A 22,940-nucleotide genomic window follows, 5' to 3' on the forward strand; every position below is an offset into this window, starting at 1 on the left:
TGAACTCTCGTGAAAAGACATAAGTGAGCATTTCAGTTTCAAATGCATAAACTAACCTAACGAAACAAAATGAATTTGTCTTAGATATAAAGCGCTGTAATACAAGATATGATCAAAATTACTACAATGATGCTGACAAGGAGAAAGATGATTATACAACTTAGTTTATACAAGTGTAAAAATAATATTCATCCTAGAAATAAAAAGACAGCCGATGACTCGAGGCAAAACAACTGGGAACTGGATACATTAGACACACATGACTGTCGAAAATATCACTGCCTTCTGCATAAATTAAAGAAAACCTAATTTAACACCATGGCAGTACAGCACTGAAGGTCCTTGGCCTACCAAGCGACAGCTGCTCAGCCTGAAGGCCTGCAGATTACAGGGTGCCGTGTGGTCAGCACAACAAATCCTCTCGGCCGTTATTCTTGGCTTTCTAGACCGTGGCCGCAGTCTCACAGTGAGATATCACCTCAATTCTAATCACGTAGGCTGAGTGGACCTTGAAACAGCCCGCAGATCCATGTAAAAATCCCTGACCTGGCCAGGAATCAAACCCGGGGCCTCCGAGTAAGAGGCAGGCACGCTACCCCCACACCACGGGGCTGGCGAAATTATAAAAAAAGAAACTGTCAAACTCATTGCTGACTTCTGAATACTACTATGAATTTTCGAAGGTGAATAGTAGCAAGGAAAAGGAGCATCGAGAAACCATGGTTTAGAAACCAAGGATTAACAATAATGCAACAGGTTAATGACAATACCACAGTAAGAGTTCTACAACGGTTTGGTGATGCCTGATATTTACAGAAAATGGTGCACCCGGGCATAAGACTATCATATAAAGACCTTGAGAAAGAATCATTACCTGAAGGAGATATGAAACAAAACCACCAACAAGATTTGAAGACTTAGAACCAGTAAACAAACTAGATATCTGACCTCACAGGCCAGTGTAGCTCTACACAGAACGTGAAAGGACATTTAAGTAATATTATGAGATCAGTGTCAGGAATGTTTGCTCTAAGGGAAGCCGTAGGCGATACCATATTAACCATTTCAGTGCCCAGTTATAACAACCACTCAAGCCCCCATGGCCAGTTTAAAAAAAAATAGAAGCATTTCTTCAGCTCACAATTCAGGAATCTGATGCATGAATCTACAATCCAAACAATGCCAAAACCGTACATACATGTTACTGAACGCCATGCCCGCGTGCCAAACCTGTACATATGTTTTGTTGGTGTCTACTTTATCCAGCTCGTATATGCACGGTATATAGTGCATACCTGCCAACTTCGCAACACAAAAAATCAGGAAAAATCAGAATACAATTGTTCAAAACTGATTATTCTACATGTCTTGGGCAATACAGAAGTACAATGGTATATATTATAACACTCATTGTCCCAGAAACTGACTGTTGCTACAAGGCTAAAAATTAAATATCTCTATTCCCCACAGGAAGTACATGCGAGCGAGATGATCCATCTCTGATAAGCCTTCCGAAAATAGTATTAATTGTACTCTACACGTGTGAATCAATCATGCACTTATATCCCATCACTTAGCAAATGCATAGATTAATATACTGTATCTCCAAATGGCTCGTAAAATCTCTAGAAAAGCCACTAGTCGCTATCTTTGAAATTCTGTCACTAAGTTTCTAAAATAGACTCCAAATCTAGCAACGAGTCTCTAGAATCTACTAGACTGATGTGAACACAAACATAGCACGTGTGAACAAGTGATTGACAATCTATATACGTGTTGCGATGTAAGGTAGCAATAAACATCACATATCCACGCACATTTCTCGTGTTAATAAATGTCGATATTTCATTTGAAAGCGGCCAATGAGTGAAAGACTTCCAGCCACTAGCGTACAAAGCTGAAATGGCAGGATTAGAAAACAAATGTTTGAAGTTCACAAAAAAAAGCTAAAATCGGGAGAAATAATAGAACAATCGGGAGGCGGGAAAAACTATCGAAAATCGGAAGTCTCCCGTCTAAATCAGGAAAGTTGGCAGTTATGATAGTGTCATAACTTGAATTTCCATGGAAATGTTCAAGGAAGTTCTCTATGGCAGATATACCACTCCATTTCACATGTTTTGAAAGCAATCTGATATTTCAGCTTTGCTGGTGTGAAAAATGCCGTGGAGAGTAGAATTCAAGCCAGCGAGATGAAATTCCTAAGTATGATAGGAAAGACAAGGAAAGAGTGAGAAATGAAGATGTTAGAAAGGAAGTGGGGATAGGAAAGCTAAATGAGAGAGTCAAAAAGAATAAACTAAGGTGGTTTGGACATGTAAAGAAGATGGAGAATAGAATTCCAAGACAGATGCTGGAGGCAAAGTGCGAGGGCAAGAGAGCAAGAGGAAGACCTAGAACAAGGTGGATTGAATCCAGTGAAGAGTGGCATGAGGTGACGAAATTTAGACTGGGACAAGATCGTGGAAGAGGAATGGTGGAAGGAAAGAGGAAGATGGAGAAGTGCCAATAAATACCCCGACCCGGCAGGAGCTGGATAAGGGGAAATAATGATGATGGTGTGAAAGATCTTTTCCACTATTGTATAGCCATCACAGGGTCTTGAAGTACACATTAATCTCTTGTTGACAAAGAAATTAAACGTTTCCTCGTACGAAGTGATACCAGAGAGCAATATTCTGATTAGGAAAATGGAGAATATATAGAGGACAATACTGAACAATAAGAAAGTATCAAAGTGGTAGTGATGAATCGGATGAAGATACGTTTTTTCTTGCCTCCCAAATGATTATTATTTTGTTTTGTATTATACAGTGGTCAGAAACAACGTGAACCAGGTATATCTGCGTTAAAGGGTTGGTCATACTGATAAACCATTTGAAAGAAATAATCAGATCTCTCACACCATTGTTATTTCATCAGCTGCTGAAGTTAGCCAATCAGATCAGTTTGCGGGTAAATCAAATGAGTTTTGCGCAGTACTGTTGCTAAATCCATACGTGGCTGTAGACCGGCATGAGAGCACCAGTCGTAGAATAAAATTTTACCAGGGGAGGGGTTTAAATGCAAACCTCTGAGCTGACAGGATCGCGCCAAGGCAATAAGGCAAAGGTGACACGGGCTGAAACCCACGGTTTGTTGGTGTTTGAATCTAATTTCTCGGCATGGCTCTCAAGCCATTCTTTAGTCAGGTGCAGATTTAGCAAAAGTACTCCGCAAAGCCCATTTGTGAATTCCTCCGCAAAGCGATGTCATCCTTCAGCAGGTGATAATATTACATCCATTTCTTCATTATCTTTTCAACTGAGGTTGGCATTAGGAAGGGCATCTGGCTGAAAAATATCTCACCTCATCCTTGACTCTGTATCGAGAAAGGGGGCTAAAGGATAGATATACATTCCATCAATAGTAGCAGAAAGATTTATCTGTAAAAGTGCTTGTATTCGTAGAACAGTATTGTCATTTCATAGATTTATGTGACACTGTCTGAGTAATAATAATTTAAATAATATTTTGCGTGGCTATCTCTAGCTGGGTGCAGCCCTTGTAGGGCAGACCCTCCAATGAGGGTGGGCGGCATCTGCCATGTGTAGGTAACTGATTGTTATTGTGGTGGAGGATAGTGTTAGGTGTGAAGTCTGAGTTACAGGGATGTTGGGGACAGCAAACACACCCAGCCCCCGAACCACTGGAATTAGCCAATGAAGGTTAAAAGCCCTGACCCCGCCGGGGAATCGAACCCGGGACCCTCCGAACCAAAGACCAGTACGCTGACCATTCAGCCAACGACAGGAACATTCGTCACAGACGCCTCTGGAGTGATGCTAACAGTATTACAATCTTTAAGAATAAAATTGAACACTAACAAGTACACCACAGTATGGAAATCATCCACAAAACTATCTTAAGTTTTGAACAAATTGATCACTTTTTCATACCAATTTTAATGGGACTTTTGTATTCCACCCGACTTTTACAAACAACGGATATAACAATCTGCTACAGCGAGTAAATTTTTTGCCATTACGAATTCTCGCTATAACAGATTTCTACTGTACATATATATAAAAACAATACTCACATTTTCAAACTGTTCCTTCTTCAAAGCTGAACGCCATGCATCCATGAAAGCTCCAGGATAGTTATCCTTCGAGAATACCCCTAGCGTTTTACCCTTCTTACTACCTTTGATAGCATTGACTAGCTTCGTGAAATTGGCCTTATCTTCGTCAGTCTGTGAACAACAGTGAGACACATTAATCACAATACTCTTACAGTTTACCAAAATTAAGCAACATTTACAGTACAAATCTTAATACGAGAGCTGAAAAGGAAGTAATGGTAACACTGTTGTCACTCTGCGCATAAGCAATTGAGTAATGGTTATGAATTTCATGTTTTTGGTCCGTATTGAACTGAGAATAATATATAAGTAATAATAATAACAACGTAAACGTTTCCACCTTTTCAATACTAAAATATATTCACAAAATTATAAATTACACGGTACTAGTTTCGACCCATCTAGGGGTCATCATCAGCCGTATTGGAGCAAAGATCACTTTTGGCGAAATCCTAAGAAAATGTTATTTTAAAGAATAACAAGTGAATGTGGTAGATGAAATGAGATGTTATTATGGTAATAGTTAATAATACAAGGAATATACATACTAAGAGGTTTTTAACAAAAAATAAAGTATAAATGGGGTGTTATCGAAAATTATAATCATGGAAATCAGTAAGTTCTTGTATTGAAATGACATATATAAAATTATATATGGCTTAGGAAGAGGGCTTAAGGTGGGGCTGAAGGGTGCGGGAGAAAGTGTAATTGTCTTGGAAAAGTACCTTTGATTAAATTTAGGATTGAGTTTAGGTTGGCTGCATTATTGTTTCTGAGGAAAGTGATAAATAGATCGAAGAGTATGTTGGGTTTCTCTGAGATTTCATTGAGATTGTGACTGGCATTAAAGTATTGGTCTAGGTGTATGTAGTAATTTTCCATTATGTTGAGTAAAGGGCCCTTGTTTGCTAATACGAGGATGTCCATGTCTTGTTCAATATTGGTGAAATTATGGTTATAGTCTTGCATGTGTTGGCCGATGGCTGAAAACCTGTTGTATTTTATTGCGTTAGTGTGCTCGAGGTATCTGATAATGAAGTTTCTCCCGGTTTGCCCGATGTAGGTTTTTTTACAGGTGGTACATTTGATCCTATAAACTCCTGATTTTAAAAAACTGCTGGTCTTGTTGATGTGTGAAGTATTGTATAAAACGTTCATGTTCCTATTGTTGGTTTTGAAGGCTATTTTAACGCCTTGTTTCTTAAAGATGTTGATTAACTTGTAGATATCATTGTTGAACGTGAAGGTAGGAAATGTTAAGAGGTTTGGTTATTTCTTTTTTGATGGTAGTTTTTGGGCAATATTTGTGTTTATTGATTATCCTTTCTATAAAATGATTGCTGAAGCCGTTGAATTTTGCGATTCCGCGGATTGTGTTGAGTTCGTTTTTTAGATCTTTATTGGACATAGGTATGCTGAAGGCTCGGTGAACTAGGCTGTTGTATGTGGCTCGTTTGTGGGACTGGGGGTGCACTGAATCTTGGCGAATGGTGGAGGCTGTTTGAGTGGGTTTTCTGAAAATTTTATAACTGAAAGAATCTGAGTTTCTAGTGATGGTTAAATCTAGAAAGTTGATTTTTTGATTTGATTCAGATTCTAGTGTGAATTTGATATGAGGATCAATATTGTTGAGTCTTAAGAGAGTGGTGGGTGCGTTAATTGATTTCTCATTCATGATTACAAAGACATCGTCGACATATCTGGCCCAGAAGAGAATGTTTTCGAATTCGTTGTCAATTTTGGTGTATTCGAGGAAGTCCAGGTATATTTCTGCTAAGATACCTGAGGCCGGTGACCCCATTGCCAAACCATTTTGTTGATATATGACATTGTCAAAAGTGAAGAAGTTATTGTCGATGATAAGTTTTAATATTGTGATAAAGTCTTGTATCTCTAGTTTGCTTAAGTGGCTGTTTTTGTTTAAATTGTTTATAATTATCGGAATTAATTTTGATATTTGTATGCTTGGGTACATGTTTACAATATCAAAAGAGTGGATGGAGTGATCCGGTTGCAAACTGAACTTGTTTAGTTTTTCTACTAGCTCAGATGTGTTTTTAATAGACTTTTTGGATAAGAATTGATAATTTTTTCTTAAGAAACATTGGATGAATTGTGATATTTTGTATAAGGGGCTCGGTCTATAGTTGATAATTGGCCGGATGGGAATTCCGGTCTTGTGAATCTTGGGAAGAGCCCTAGCAGTGGGGAGTCCTGGGTTCATATGTATGAGTTTGGACTTTTCCTGTTCAGTAAATAAAAATGAAGTGTTTTTAAGAGTTTAAGTAGTTTTTGAATTTTTTGGGTGGGGTCTTTTTTGATTATGGAAAATGAGCTGTCTGTGAAAAAGTTTTTTGTTTTTTTAATATATACTTTTTTATCCATGATAACTGTTGCATTGCCTTTGTTAGCTTTGGTTACGATGAGTTCGTTGTCTTTAATTTTCTTCTTGAGGGCGTATATGCGCTTTTGTTCAGCAATTTTTTCTCTATTATTGAGGTTATTTGCGGGGTTGGTTAAATTGGGGAGGATATCAGTCAGTTTCCTTTTAACATCGGTTCTAACCTCATTTTGCGTGTCTTCCGGCATTTTGCTGATGGCTAGCTCTGATTCTGTGAATATATTTTTGTATTGAAAAGGTGGAAACGTTTACGTTGTTATTATTATTATTACTTATATATTAAGCAATTGAGGACGCTACTGTTGGAAGCACATATCAAGAGGAGAGGGACCTATACAACATATCTAGTAGCACTGTTAATTGATAATGTTGATGCTTCTTGTTTAAAGGGGCCTTACATCTAGGTCATTGGCCCCTAATGGTACAAAATGAGACAAAATGGAATGACAACTTAAAATGCCAAAATTCATCCAATGACCAGAATTCAAAACTTATGAATGAATGAATGAATACGAATGTAAAGCAATCAGCGGATCCAACTCACAATACTGAAAGTTAAAATTAATTCCAAAATCAATCCACTGACCAAAATTCAAGACGACGAACAATGATTACGAGCTTAAAACAATCGGTGGATCAGACCCGCAATGCCCCTCTGTCCCAGAAACTAACTTAAAACAATGGTATATACTGACCAAGGGGGCTGCTTCCAAATCACAATCCTGAATCGATAATGCTTGTTATCTAAAGGGGTCCAAAATCCAGGTCAATGCCCCTCATAATGGTACTTATCGCTGGTAAAGTAGAACCATGGTATTCCGCATGTAGCAGTACTAATCACAAGTAACGTAGACTCACAGTGTTCCTCACATTGTGGTACAACTCGCAGATAATGTACTAATCATAGGCAACGCCCAGACTCGTGGTATTCCTCAGAACGCAGACCCATGACATCCATAACCAGATACTGAAACACCCCAGCGAGTGTAGCCTCCCTTTTCTCCTTGGGGGTTTCAGCTGAATTCGGACTGAGGGTGAACTCCCGTCATAGTGACGGATACTAAGCACGGGTACTGTAAACCCACAATGATCCACCCACAGACCTACAGTATTAATAATGGTAATAATCGCAAGAAAAGTAGACTCTGTGTTCCTTATGTGATGGTTCTAATCGCAGGTAATCTTATGGTTCAAAATTCAGCACCCCTTGGTCGACCCTTCTAGTTGCATCTTACGACATGGAAGGGATACCGTGCGTGGGTGTATTCTTCGTACGCTTTTTGGTCCGCGAAAGCTATTTTATTTCACTCAAGTCTGCTGGCAAGCCGGTTAGGACCCCCCCTAACCACCACCAGGGACGCGTCATGTGGGAGTATAATCTCTCCCCTTGCTACGACAGCGTAGTAGGTTCATAGCGCTGTTAATATGCAGTCAGATTCCCTATGCTCGCAATGTATTAAAATTCTCAAATTTACGTTTAGCATTCCTGCCATTTAGGCCATGTCAGGCTGTTCGAGACAGGAAAAATTCAAAGTAAAATGGCATCGCTACTAACCAACAGTGCTTCGAGTAACCACGTCGTGATGACCAAACAGGAGAGCACAAACAATTTATGACAACACATGGGCGAAACTACCCGGTTACGAATATCACGGGAAGCTACGCAAAATGCAGAACTCAGACGAACGAGCAGCCTACTCAAACAAATTTATACAAAATGCATGACAATTCTAACATGCAGGCTGTCTACCCAACAAATTTTTAAAAAATATATATTATTAATAAAGAAAGAAAATTTATTGTATGTTAAATAATTATATAGCCATTCTAAGAAAGATACCCATACTAAAATAATATACTGTATTATACAATATTAGCCACTTGGTGTAGGGGTAGCGTGGCTGCCTCTCACCCAGAGGCCCCGGGTTCGATTATCGGCCAGGTCATGGATTTTTCTCTTGACCTGAGGACTGGTTCGAGGTCCACTACGTGATTAGAACTGAGGAGCTACTTGAAGGTGAGATGACGACCCCGGTCCCGAAAGCCCAGAATAACGGCCGAGAGGATGCGTCGTGCTGACCACACGCCCCCTCGTAATCTGCAGGCCTTCGGGCTGAGCACCGGTCGCTAGGCAGGCCAAGGCCCTTTCAACGGCGTTAAGTGCCATGGGAATGGTTTTTGGTTTTATTACACAATATTGTAACTACCTACTGGTACCCTTCTCGTGGTCAGTGCAATCTTCTCCCCAGAAATTTTCGTTAGCTGGGTGCTAGGAATAAGTAGCCGGGTGGGGAATACTACGTAAAAAATAAATATGATAAAATTTCAATTGATTCCCCACAGGCCATTAACAATAACAATAGACACGTATACATTAACTGCAAAAATGAACTATTTTAGTGTTAACGCGAAGACGTTACAGAGTAGTTAGACGTTCTAGTGTTCCACTGCTCGTACACTCAGTTGCTGTGGAGAGCCAGATAGGTTTGTTACGTCCCGCGGAATCGAGTGCTATTCCACGCTAATCCAGACACCGCTCGCGCACGCACTATGTGATAAGCTGAACTCCAATGTAACTCGCGCCGTTATGCTGACGATAATGAAGGTGTTTCATTTAAATAAACAGTTTTACAGCGTTTACATTTTAATTTGGAACACATAATGACTTAAATAAGTGTAGCCTCCGTAGCTCAGGCGGCAGCGCACCAGCATCTCACCGCTGGGTTCCGTGGTTCAAATCCCGGTCAATACATGTGAGATTTGTGCTGGACAAGGCGGAGGCGGGACAGGTTTTTCTCCGGGTACTCCGGTTTTCCGTGTCATCTTTCAATCCAGCAACACTCTCCAATATCATTTTATTTCATCTATCAGTCTTTAATCATTGCCCCAGTTGAGTGCGACAGGCTTCGGCAACTGGCACAATTGGGAACATGCATCATTTTCAAAATTTTTTTTTGAAAAGTACACCAATGAAATAGTACGTAAACGTATTACATTGTGGTATGTTGCCTTGTTTTCTACCATTAAAAAAATATTTAATAGTGCCTCTCCGCAAGGCGAGTGAAACGGCCTCTGACGTAAGCGGCGCGCTGTGACGTCACGATCCAGTACCGCATGCAGCTCTACCAGCCGTTGCTAAAAGCCGATTGTTTATTATTCATGATCGCGAATAACTTCGAAATGACAGAAGAAAGCTTCCAAACAGCACAGTCAATCTACCATGTGCAAATGTCATCATTCTTGAAAAATAGTGACTTTTTTTTTTTTTTTTTTTTTTTTGCTAGGGGCTTTACGTCGCACCGACACAGATAGGTCTTATGGCGACGATGGGATAGGAAAGGTCTAGGAGTTGCAAGGAAGCGGCCGTGGCCTTAATTAAGGTACAGCCCCAGCATTTGCCTGGTGTGAAAATGGGAAACCACAGAAAACCATCTTCAGGGCTGCCGATAGTGGGATTCGAACCTACTATCTCCCGGATGCAAGCTCACAGCCGCGCGCCTCTACGCGCACGGCCAACTCGCCCGGTAATAGTGACTTTTGTGGCCGCAAAAATTCGCGGATAACAAGCAAGTTTGTAAGTGGCGTCTTTTATATGCGTGCAATGTACTGTAACCCATAGTATTAGAATAACAACGAACCTGGATAGATATCACATCACTTTCAACATTTCCTTCTAGACTGATTCCCCTATTAAAGAATAACATTACATTTTCGGGCTTTCAGCATTAGTAAAGTAAGAAATCGGATTTCAGCACTAACATAAACATATAGGTAGCATTATAGTACTAGTCCGCTTCTGTGGTGTAGTGGTTAATGTGTGCCACTCCTGGAGGCCCGGTTTCGATTCCCGGCTCTGCCATGAAAGTTGAAAACAAATAGTACGAGGGCTGGAACGGGGTCTACTCAGCCTCGGGAGGTCAACTGAGTAGAAGGGTTTCGAATCCCACCTCAGCCATCCTCGAAGTGGTTTTTCGTATTTTCCTACTTCTCCTCCAGGCACCTGAGGCCACGGCCGTTTCCTTCCCTCTTCCTTGTCTATCCCTTCCGATCCTCCCATCCTCCAACAAGGCCCCTGTTGAGCATAACAGGTGAGGCCGCCTGAGCGAGGTAATGGCCTTCCTCACCAGTTGCATCACCATACTCAAAGTCTCACGTTCCAGGACACTGCCCTTGAAGTGGTAGAGGTGAAATCCCTCGCTGAGTCCGAGAGAAAACCAACCCTGAAGGATAAACTGATTAAGAAAGAAAGAAAGAAGGAAAGAAAGAAAGATCATAGTACTATAGGGCTATAATCTATCATTCCCCAGAAAATATATATTTATGGTTGGGACAACTGGCTTACCCACTTCCGGGGCCCATGAAAGAGAATTAAATATCTTTGTGGAGGGAAAAAGTTAAACATGATAAAGGTAAATATGACTTCATCTAGTTTTCACAAGTCGGGCTGAGTGGTTCAGACTGTTGAGGTGCTGGCCTTCTGACCCCAACTTGGCAGATTCGATCCTGGTTCAGTCCGGTCGTAGTTGAAGGAGCTCAAATACGTCAGCCTCGTGTCGGTAGATTTACTGGCACGTAAAATAACTCATGCAGGACTAAATTCCTGCACATCGGCGTCTCCGAAAATCGTAGAAGTAGTTAGCGGGGCGTAAAGCCAGTAACATTAATTACATTTGGCTTTTAACAAGCTGAGCATATCAGGAAAGAAAAGTGTCCTGGTGACATTTTAGTCGCTCAATACAGGAATGTCTTTGGGTGCTGTGACTTTAATTTTTTTTTTCTGTTTGCTTTACGTCACACCGTCACATATAGGTCTTATGGCGACGATGGGACAGGAAAGGCCTAGGAATGGGAACAAAGCGGCCGTTGCCTTAGGTACAGCCTCAGTATTTGCCTGGTGTGAAAATGGGAAACCACGGAGAACCATCTTCAGGGATGCCCGGCAGTGGGGTTCAAAACCCACTATCTCTCGGATGCGAGCTCACAGCTGCGCGCTCCTAACCGCACGGCCAACTCGCGCGGTATTTTTACCCTTCGGTTTATTGACTTGGCTTGTATAACCTAAAACTTAGGCTAAGTTGGATTATATTTTAAACACCTACATCACTATTTTCACCTGTGTGCAATTATGCTATTTATTTCATTAATATTTTGATAATTATTATAATTGAGCATTGTTAACTTATAAGACTCCAACAGACAAGCATTGGTTTTGTGTAGAGTTATACATTTGTTAAATTCACGTCGTTTCCTTTCATGATGTACACGCCTATTCTTTGTTACATTATAGGGTATTTAGATATAGCCTAAATTTCTTTACCAATTAAGCTCTTCAATAAAGACATACATAACTGTCCCATACCAAGATATATTGGTAGAAATAGAGCTGTCAAAATGGTTCATAACCCCTTTGATTTATTATCTTGACATGGATCATCCAAAACATAGGTGAGGTTTGGAGAATACTTTAATAATCAGCATTATTTAATGCACTGTTTATTACTTTCATATTCCAAGATGTAATTGAAGCATTTAAATAAAGCATCATACATTAAAATTTAAAGTTTTACCACTAGAACAGCTGACATGGAAAAGTGATTTGAAAATTCAAACAAATTCATCTTACGTTAAAATCTTCAAAAAAATAAACTGTAGACTTTTCCGATATATCACCAGCATTTCTCCAGCTCGCCAAAATCCATTTCTCCCTAGTTTTAGCGTCTTTGGAACGTTTATAAACAATTTGTTTGGGATGGTATGCGATGTGCTATTGCACATCGGAACTCTACACCATTTATAAGTTTTCTGCCTCACTGTCTGCGCAGGATTCATTTTAAGTCTAAAATATGCCACTCAGATTATTATCCAATGTATAGACCTCGAATTTAACCATACTAGACACTAACGTAAAGTAGAAATACGCGAAGTGTATCCTGCTTCTCACAGCACACTACGTGTTATTTCGTCTGCTAATTCAGTCAACCTGTACGATGACGTCAGGTCAATGAGATCGCGTACTTGCGTGACGTGACATTTTCGTAGATTTTTATCATGTTTGGAGTTATTATTTGTACATTCTGATCGCATTTTTGAATTCTGCATGCAATTTTGAATCAGATTAGCATATTTTTAATTAAAACCCCGGATCATGCATGTTCCCAATTGCTATCCTCGCCACAAGAGGGGCTTCATTCATTCCATCAATGACCCGGTTGTAGGTTTTCAATGACTGAAATATGTATTAATATTATGTAAACCGAGCGAGTGAGGAGCGCGCAGCTGTGAGCCTGCATTCGGGAAATAGAAGGTTCGAACCCCACTGTCGGCAGCACCGAAGATGGTTTTATGTGTTTTCCCATTTTCACACGGACGCTTTCTTCCCACTCCTAGCACTTTCCTATTCCATCGTCGCCATAACACTTATCTTTGTCGGTGCGACGTTAAGCAACTTGAAATATTATGTAACTAGCAGATATCTAGGTTATGATAGCCGGGCGGTGCGCCCATTAGAAAGGTCCTAGTGAGAACACTGTCAGTGGATGTGCAGAGTTATTGATTCAACTACAGTAAAATTTTATTTAGATGACCAAGACCGTTTCTGGATTATTGACTATACTCCTCATGGCTTTTCTTCTAAATTGAAGCTTCGCAAAACAAGGAAGCATTGCTTTACCCCTGTTGCCAGCACGCTACTACCACAAGGACAGCTGATGCAATACGACCATGGTAAACAGCCCTCGTAAAATGTAGTAGCGTACTCAGAAGAGCTAATGAATTGGGATTGAAAACAAATCCAGAAAAACTCCACTTACTAACAATATCCAACATTAAAAAGAGAATACATTATTAAGAATAAATGAGAATGAGGAAATAACACATCACTGAATGCTGGTGCAGGAAGGAGGTTATGGCCTACACGGGTAACACTCCACTGATCTCAGGGTCATTTTCTTGCCACTTGTCTTTCCCCAACTACAGTGAGACATGCTAAATACACACGAACTAAGTACACTACCCAATACACGGACATAAATAAAACTACAGCTATTTTTAAACACTGAACTACTAAACCAGTATTGTACTAGTTTATGCTATGCTAAACTGTTAACTACGCTATACTGTTCTATACTAAAGAGATAAAGACTAATATGAAACACACTAATTACAGATTCTGACATTCTTTCTACACTTTCTGTGACTTTCGCTCATAGAATAGTAAAGTTAGATTCCTACCAAAATTTGATAAAAGAGAAACAACTAAAAGGGCATTTTCAGAAGAAGAACGACAACAAAGATCAGATAGAATGAAGAAATACTGGAAGATCAGAAAAACATAAACATAAACAAAAACATAAAACATCATAGAAGACCAGACAGAAATTGACTACAGTTGTCCGATGCGGCCGTAAAAGCACAATAATAATAATAATAATAATAATAATACTACAATGTCTTATATTGGAGACCTAATAACGAACTACCTGCAACATCTTTAACAGAAAGGTACCAACCCTATCTCGCACAAGCAGTTTCACAGGAGGCACGCTATTCTCGTCCTTGCTATTTTCCACTTGGCGAAGGAACTCTATCTTCTTCTTGCTGGCCAGGAAATGAATAGCTTCTGCTGTCAAAACCATGATGGTATCTGTCAGCTCATAACCCAGAAGCCACGTCTGGAACAAACAAAATTGTGTTCACAGATGAAATTAATAACTTCCTCAATAACAATTGAATGGATGCACACAAAAATGACTAAACATTTTCTTAAAGTGGAAAAAAAGAGACAGGATAGGAAATACATTTTTGGAGGATAAAATTAACATATTGTTACATGCCAGACCAGTGAATCAGCTGAGTAGCAAACTCCCAGCTGGCATGGAGGATATGGCTGGTTTTTCCGTGTATTGTTCCGTCGACTGGCTTACCAGCAAGTTTCTTGGAGATTCAACAAGAATGTTCTCGTGAAAATTCTAGTTCACATCACCTGAGCTATAAAAATGGAGGCTAGCCGAAGACAGAGTTGGGCTCCATGGTGGAGCTATAGTCATAGTTGGTGCTGGATTCACAAACAGTGTTGGAAACAGTGGTGGAGTTGGTGAGAGATTCAGCAATTATGCTGACAACAATCAAGATTTATCACTTAGGCCTAAATAAGCAGTTTTACAGTATTTATATTTTAATTTGGAGCACCCAATGACTCAAATATGTATTAATATTATGTAACTAGCACACACCTAGGTTACATTAGCCAGGCGATCTGTAGAAACGGCAGCGCGGTATGCCCGTTAAAAAGATCCTACGGAGAACACTGACGGAGGTGAACAGAACACAAAATACTGGGCCAAAACATGAAAACACAAAATGCTTTCACCATTTTTCAGTGATAGTATTAACTTCCGCACACATTTACAGCCTCCACCCAAACTCTTCTTTTCTCCCCGTTCACCTCTGTACGTAATGTAAGAATCACCACTAACCCTTTTCCTTTACCCAGATTCTGACATTCTTTCTACATTTTCAGTGACTTTCGCTCGTAGAACTCTGATTATATTTACATAAATTATCATCACCTTCAAAAGCAGAAGCCATCTTCACATGGTTAGTAAACAGACAATGTAGCCAAGGAAATGCCGTATGGCTTTTAGTGCCAGGAGTGTCCGAGGACAGGTTCAGCTCGCCAGGTGCAGGTCTTTTTATTTAATGCCCAAAGGCGACCTGCGCGTCGTGATGAGGATGAAATTATGAAGACTATACATACACCCAGCCCATGAGCCAGCAAAATTAACCAATGTCAGGAATCGAAACCAGGACTTTGTGACCAAAGCCCAGCAAGCTAATCATTTAACCATGGAGCTGGACTGTATGGCCAATAAGGAACACTTCGTAATTTAAATTAATTTATTGCATTGAATATTCTCCTAAGGCAATGCATTATTAAAATGAAAATATCTACTTTTAATTATCAAATCACAATTTTCCACAATCTTTCTGAGTTAAAACAAAGCCTCAATTTTGCCTCATTTGTTTTAGTAATTTAAGAAGGGCATAATGAGGTATTTACATCAGACATAACAATTGTAACAAACCTGAAGGGAAGTAGACTTGCTGTACACAATATCTTCATCAACACCAACGGCTGATACCAAAGCATCAATCTTGCTAAGCCCATCATCGGCACCATTTTCAGGATCCTATAAAAAGAAACAGACGGACTTACAATCAATTCTTAAGTTCTTCAGGTAAGTATATTCTCAAATACAATTTTTCTATGCAGCATTTCTCAACAGGGCCTAATACACACATACATCATTATAGAATATTACGCTTTTCAGCATTCAATCTGCAAGCCTCTATGAATTAAAGACTTCCATGATCATTTATAACTAGCTCCGTGGTCTCCTTCAGATACACACATTTTATCTTTAAAATCATTATAAACCAAGGCAAGCCATAAACAGCATTAGACCCATATTCACCAACGTCAATTACTTTACCAACGTCAATTACTTTTCCCGTTAACTTAGATTTCCCAAACTCTGATAACGTTATCTTGGATAACGCTCACTTCTGTATTCACCAAAACTAAGTTTTCGTTTCAATCTGAATTTGAATCTTAAATTTTTCATACTGACACATAGAAAACAAATGACTATGTGCTGCCGCCACTATCAAAATTTAAATTTGATTTCACTCGGGAGTTGCAAATAATTTATCATAAATTATGTTTGCTCTTGACCAGAAATGAAGAAGGAAGCCTAATATGACTTTCCAAGAGAATAAATTGTTACTGAACTTGGTGGCAGAAAGCATTATCATCAAGAATACGAAAAATTACAATCTAAACACTGTATATTTCAATCAAAAAATAAGGCAATATCCTTAATTCTTCATTAAATGTCATTCAGTCATGTAGAGCACAAGATATAATCAAGAAATCATCTTAGGCCTACATATGTGTTGGGAATTCCAGGTTGTTCAATCATGGATAACGCTGACAGTGTCGAAGCTTTAGATTCCCTAATACGAGTCTTAAAATCAGTGCCGCCACAGTCCTCGAAGTATGTCACACGTTCTTTTATCCACTAGGATATTTATTAATTGCATAATCTTGATCATATTCCTTGTCACTGTGATTTTCTCTTTCAATTAGATATTCCAGCCGTCTACGAGCTGCCATCTTGGAAGGCTATTATCTTAGATTTTCTATTTTACCGGCCAGCCAATCACCAGTAAAATTTTAAACTGAGATAATACCTGTTTATATAGATGTTGATTCCCATAGGGAATCTGAAATATTTGTTCCGAATGAGTAAATTTATAATACCAATGTAACTGGTCTGTTATCTGTTATTGGACATAATACATTTTTAAGCTAACTCATTCCTGGTGCCAGCGTTTCGCCCCCGTGTGCTAGGCTGGGCTCATCAGTTGGTACCTAGCACACCTACCAAGACGCATGGCCAGTGCATACCGTGGAGGCCACTGTGTAGGCTAATTGGAGCCACCGGCAGTGCCAATGCACTATGAAAGACTGTCTCATTACCAAAAATTGATGCCTGCTTGGCCATCAGATGATATAGATGTTGATACCAGGGGGTCTTAAAATCAGCGTCGTCATAGTCCTTGAAGTACGTCACACGTTCTTTTATCCACTACGATGTTTATTAATTGCATAATTTTGATCATATTCCTCGTCACTGTGATTTTCTATTTCAATTAGATATTCCAGCCGTCTACGAGCTGCCATCTTAATTTAGCACGATGGGGCTACTCTGGTAAGAATGATGTTCAGTGTGAATGTGGAGAAGTCCTGACTGTACAACAGTTGCTGCAATGCCAACTGTGTCCAGCCTCCTGTACTCAAGAAGACCTCAATTACTCCATAGTAAATGCACTGGAAGTAGTCAAGTTCTGGTCACAAAGAATATAATATTTGAACTGTGTTTTATATGTATATGTTTCTGACACAACAATAAATAAATAAATAAATAAATAAATACATAAATCTATATATCTTATAAATAAAATTCTAGAGGGGTCCGCTGTCTAAGTTATTTATTTCGCCAAATTTTTAAATATTTACCTGCTTTAGGTCAACCCGAGATTACATCAGTAGTTTTTAGCTTTGTGTCTGTTCCACCATCATAGGTAAACGGCTGAATAGATCTCAACCAAACTTCATATTAGGAATCTACACATTCAGGAACAGGTTTTGACATGCATATCATTTAAAAATCACTGAATAGGCGTTTAAAGGAAGACTCGAAGAGTTTTTTTTTTTTCTTTACACTAATTATTATATGTTGACCAAACTTCATATTTAAAGTGCTCATTCAGGACCATTTTTCAATATCCATATATATTAAAAATCAATGAACAGAAGGGGGGGGGGGGGGCTAATAGGAAAACCGGAAGAGATGTTTTCAATTTTCTTTTATTGATTATAACTCGACCAAACCTCATATTTAGAATCTACTCGTTCAGGATCAGGTTTTGATATGCATATCATTTAAAACGTGCTGCTCTTTTGCGAATGGATTTACTTGGAGATTGCTCAGTTGACTGAGCAACGGCAGCACATGTTTCTTCCTGCGTTTTCTTACATCCACTATATGGCCTGTCTTTGGCACTGCTTGAAGCAAAAGCACGTTTCTCCCAACCAAGCAGAGTAGCTTTACAAGGAGGTGGTTTGCCAAAGCGATCCCTAAATGCACTCATTATCTCTGTCACTGTTTGCCCTATCTGTGGTTGTTCATGCAAAAGAGCAGTTGAACTTCAAGCACCACAGTCAACAATGCATTACCACATTAAAAAATGAAAGGATTTAGACTGATGCTTGTGAAGAAATTATCAGACACTGACATGGAACAGTGAATTGCAGCCTGCCGTGCTTAATTGGCAGAATTACCAAATGCTGTGTCTCGCTCAAGTGTGTTATTTTCTGATGAATGTACAATCGTTGCCAGCTTTAACCCGTTCCCTAGTATAATCTTCTTCCGTGTCACTTCACTCCAAACTCAAGGCTGCCTGTGGATGTGTGTACGGTGACTAAACAGTCCAATCTTAGCATGGAACAAACGACCACACAGATCACACAGAATTGTTGGAGGACGGTGTGCTTGAGCTGCCCTGATTTTTCGTGTTCGTCGCTTGGCCTCATCGTAACTACGCCATTTCCCTTCAAACATCTTGACAGCGCTCGGGATGATCTGTCGCCAAGTTGAACGATCTTCATCAAACGATTCCTAGGTTTGTGGATTCAGACCTGTCAAATTCATAGTATGTTTAAACTGCTCCTTATAAGGACTCTTATGACCTCCATGAGGTCTGGTGCCAGAAGAGAGTTCACCAAACAGACTCTGATGTGGAATTCTCGTATCATCCATCTGACGGACATGTCCCATCCACCTAAGCTGAGGACCAATGATGGATGACTATACTATTAGCATGCGCTTTCTCGACAACAGCTAGGTTAGTGATGTGGTCTTCCCACTTCATCCTAAGGATAGATTGAAGCTTTTGTTGGTGGAAGTACTCAAGCTTTTTAAGGTCACGTCAGTATAGGGTCAAAGTTTCACAGCCATACAGTAATGTTGAGATGACAACAGTCTCGGTACACCGTACACTTTGCATTCACCGTCAGATCTTTGTTCATGAAAACCCGGTGCGGCCAAATGCTGCACAAGCAGCACCAATTCTCTTCTACACATCCTCTTCAGAGTTACAGTGCCCAAATAGGGTTCTACCCAGTTATGAGAAGTGGTCTACCTGCTCCAATGATGCATCTGAGATGGAGATGTTGAATTGTGGAAGGGTTGTGTCTGGTGAAGGTTGTGCTAGGACCTTAGTCTTTTGAACGTTAATTGCGAGACCAAATAGATAATATGAACTCTTGTAGCAGTTAACCGACTGTTGTAACTCCTCTGGTGTGAGTGCAGGTGATGCAACATCATCTGCACACAGCATTTTCGTAATCTTTGTAACCTGAGTTACAAGACACGCAAAACACGAACATTCATGTGCATGAAGTGTTCCTACATATCTTGTTTTTATCTTACATACTTATAAGCTAGTTTTTAGTGGAGATAGTGTTTTACAACCTAATTTTAAGACCTAAAGCATATCATTATAGACATACAATTGCATTGTCACACATAGTGACACACACGCCAGTTCCCTGACATGCCCCATTTGGATGTGACCAAATACTTATCATATAGCATTCCCCAGGCAACGTTATCTTAATCATAGCTTCATGATCTATATGTATATGTGAATGTATTGTTCAGCTGAAGATGACCCTATGTAGGGGGTCGAAACTGGTACTGTAGTATAAGAAGTGCAATAAATAAGTAATGATAGGTGGAAGTCCTTTCCTATTTCTAATTGTAGTTCGTCAACATGGATATGAAGATCATAGATTACGTCTGGGAGCAAAGTCGAGCTATGTTAAAAGGACCTCCATGAAAATAGTATCTGATCTCTATGCCTGGATTGTCTGTAGGTGATTCATAGAGCATTGCAGCCACATACAGTGCAAATAGTGTTGGATCAAGAACACAACCTTGTTTTAGTCCAGACTAAAACAGAATGTGTGATACATCGAAGTTCACAGGTGAGGAATGTCGTTTTCTGGTCTAAGGAAAATCCCCATTATGTGCAAGAATTGGAAAGGAACCTGCCTTATTTTATGGTAAGGGTCGGAATGACATCACCTGCTCGAACCATATTATTTTGGAGGGTACGTAAATGGAAATTCTTATTTGCATATGTTACGAACTTGGTTAATACTTCAGCTCCATGACAAGAGAATCAAGGATCATGTGTTGTTACAGCAGTACAGGGCAACACATTTTGCTATTCAGGTACACGAGTTTCTCGAACAATTTCGAGGCCGCTGGATTAGGCATGGCGCACCAACATCTACAGCCCCAATGAATTGGCCACCACGAAGCCCCGACCTTACCACATCAGACAACTCATTATGGGGAGTAATAAAGTCTCATGTGACTCAACATTGGTACACGAATAATGAAGAATTGTGCCAGTGTGGAGGAAGCCTTTCGAAACAACTCCCGAAATGCTGCACAAGATGTCAACGAGGACTTTGAGACAGATAGAACTCTGTGTAAGGCACTATTGAGCACATACAAATCCCCTGGATACATAGTTTTCATATGTACGTTCTCCACAATACAATGTATTGACGTAGGGATACGGGGACTTCTCGGATACCTGTATATTCATCAGAATATTATTCTGAACCTCTACTGGAAAGTTTATTATCTCCACTAATTTCTAACAAACTCCAATTTTACATTCTTTCAAACCTTGCAACACTTCTCCGCCATAAGTAGACAACATGATGAGAACTCAAACATAAATCATCTCTAACTGGAAATGAAATGGTGAACGGCTTTTAGTGCTGGGAGTGTCCAACGACATGTTCGGCTCACCGGGTGCAGGTCTTTTGATTTGAAACCCGTAGGCAACTAGCGCGTCATGAGGATGAAATGACGATGAAGACGACACATACACCCGGCCCCCGTGTGAGCGAAATTAACCAATGACGGTTAAAATTCCCGACCCTGCCGGGAATCGAACCCGGGACCGCTGTGACCGAAGGCCAATACGCTAATCATTTAGCCATGGAGTACGATGTTTATAAATTAGGTCGTGAAATACACACACAGGAAAGACTGTCAACAAGGTGCTTAAAGCTCAAAAAGTCATGGAAATGCACTGTGATTTCAGAAGACCCTTCCATATTTCCATCAACACACTTTCAATGGCCATGTGTGTGAAGAGCTGTTTTGGAGCATTCAGCACAGCAGGGGAATTATAAAACACGAGCGTTCTGGAGCCCTAGGAACGGCAAAGAGTTAGTTAATGTAAAACCTGGTGTTAAAGGGGAAAAACCTGAAAAACCGTCTTTAGGGGAATTGGAACTCACCACCTCCTGAATGCAAGCTCACAGCTACGCCACCTTAAATGCAAGACCAATTTGCTCAGTGGAATCCTCCTCTCTCTCTCTTTTCTCTTCTTTCTTCGTCTTTTTCCCTGGGGGTCAGAATTAGATGTTTATTAAGCTCAGTTTTATAGCCACCCTATGTGGAGGGATGCATTCACTATTTCATACACTGTGGTGTGTAGTATGTCAATGAAGATGTGTAATGAGACGATCATAAGCACCCAGTCCCTGAGCTAGAGGAATTAACCAAGCGAGGAGAAAATCCCCAGCCCAGCAAGGAATTGAACCCTGGGTCCTATGAACCAAAGGTTGCTACCCCCCGGCCATTTAGCCAATGAGCCAGACACAAAAAAATCATACAATAAACATGAGAAATTTCAGTAGCGCTTTACTGATTATGCTCATTTGAAGGGGCCCAACATCTAGGTCATTGGCCCCTAATGGTACGAAATAAGACAAAATAGAACGACAAATTAAAAATCCAAAATCCTCCACTGACCAGAATTCAAAACGTGAGGACGAAGAATGGATGGATGGATATGAATTTAAAACGATCAGTGGAACAGACCCACAGTGCCTCACATGCACAGAAGCTGATTTAAAACAACAGTATTACTGACCAAGGGACTGCTTCTATAGCACGATACTGAATCGAAGATGCTTGTAGTCGAAAGGGTCCAAAATCTAAGTTATCGGCCCCTCATAACGGTACTTATCACTAGAAAGTAGAACCATGGTATTTGTCAAGTTGCGGTATTAATCAAAAGTAGCGTAGCCTCGCGGTATTCCACACATTATGGTACTACTCACAGGTAATGAAATTCGCACATGTATTACAGACCTACGGTGTTTCGCACATTGCGGCGCCATTTACAGGCAACGCAAACCTATGGTGTTCATCATATAAGTGTACTAACCACAGGGACTCTTACTATCCCGTGGTGTTCCTCATGTAGTGGGTACTAATCACAGGCAAGCCAGAACCATGGGTACCTTCATCCCATGGTGTCGCTCAATATAGTGCTACTAATCACAGATACTGTAAAAGCCGTCGCGTCGCGCACACTTTTGCTACTAATCACAAACCTATTTGGTACCTAACATAGTGGTACAACGCGCAAATAAAAGTGACCCATGGTGTTCTCCGCGTGGTGGTACTAATCAAAAGTAGTTTCGTGGTTCTAATATAATCATCCATTGGTCGCCCCTTTTAGTCGCCTCTTATGACAGGCAGGGGATACCGCGGTTGTATTCTTCGTGTGCATCCCCCACCCACAGGAGGTTGTATGTGAGGTCCGCGAGAGGTATTTTATTTCCCTCAAATCTGCCATCAAGCTGGTTAGGACCCCCCTATCCACCAACTTGGACGTGCCAAGAAAGTGTATCACCTCTCCCCCCTGCTACGCCAGCGTAGTAGGTTCGTGGTAGAGCTTTACTAACTGGGTGCA

The 22,940-nt window shown here is 40.2% G+C and overlaps 1 protein-coding gene across 2 annotated transcripts in view; it reads right to left on the reverse strand.

The window, feature by feature from the left end:
* The window catches only part of dre4 (SPT16 homolog, facilitates chromatin remodeling subunit dre4), a 165,252-nt gene that overhangs the window by 133,726 nt on the left and 8,586 nt on the right, over positions 1-22,940 (reverse strand). For both annotated transcript variants that reach the window (XM_067157313.2, XM_067157314.2), the window contains exons 2-4: positions 15,608-15,712; positions 14,033-14,194; positions 4,082-4,234 (exon numbers count right to left, since the gene is read on the reverse strand). In XM_067157313.2, coding sequence (XP_067013414.1) covers positions 4,082-4,234; positions 14,033-14,194; positions 15,608-15,712 — 420 coding nt within the window. The remainder of the gene's footprint in view (positions 1-4,081; positions 4,235-14,032; positions 14,195-15,607; positions 15,713-22,940) is intronic.

The sequence above is a fragment of the Anabrus simplex genome, chromosome 13 (genome assembly GCF_040414725.1).
Source record: "Anabrus simplex isolate iqAnaSimp1 chromosome 13, ASM4041472v1, whole genome shotgun sequence".
Lineage (NCBI taxonomy): Eukaryota > Metazoa > Arthropoda > Insecta > Orthoptera > Tettigoniidae > Anabrus > Anabrus simplex.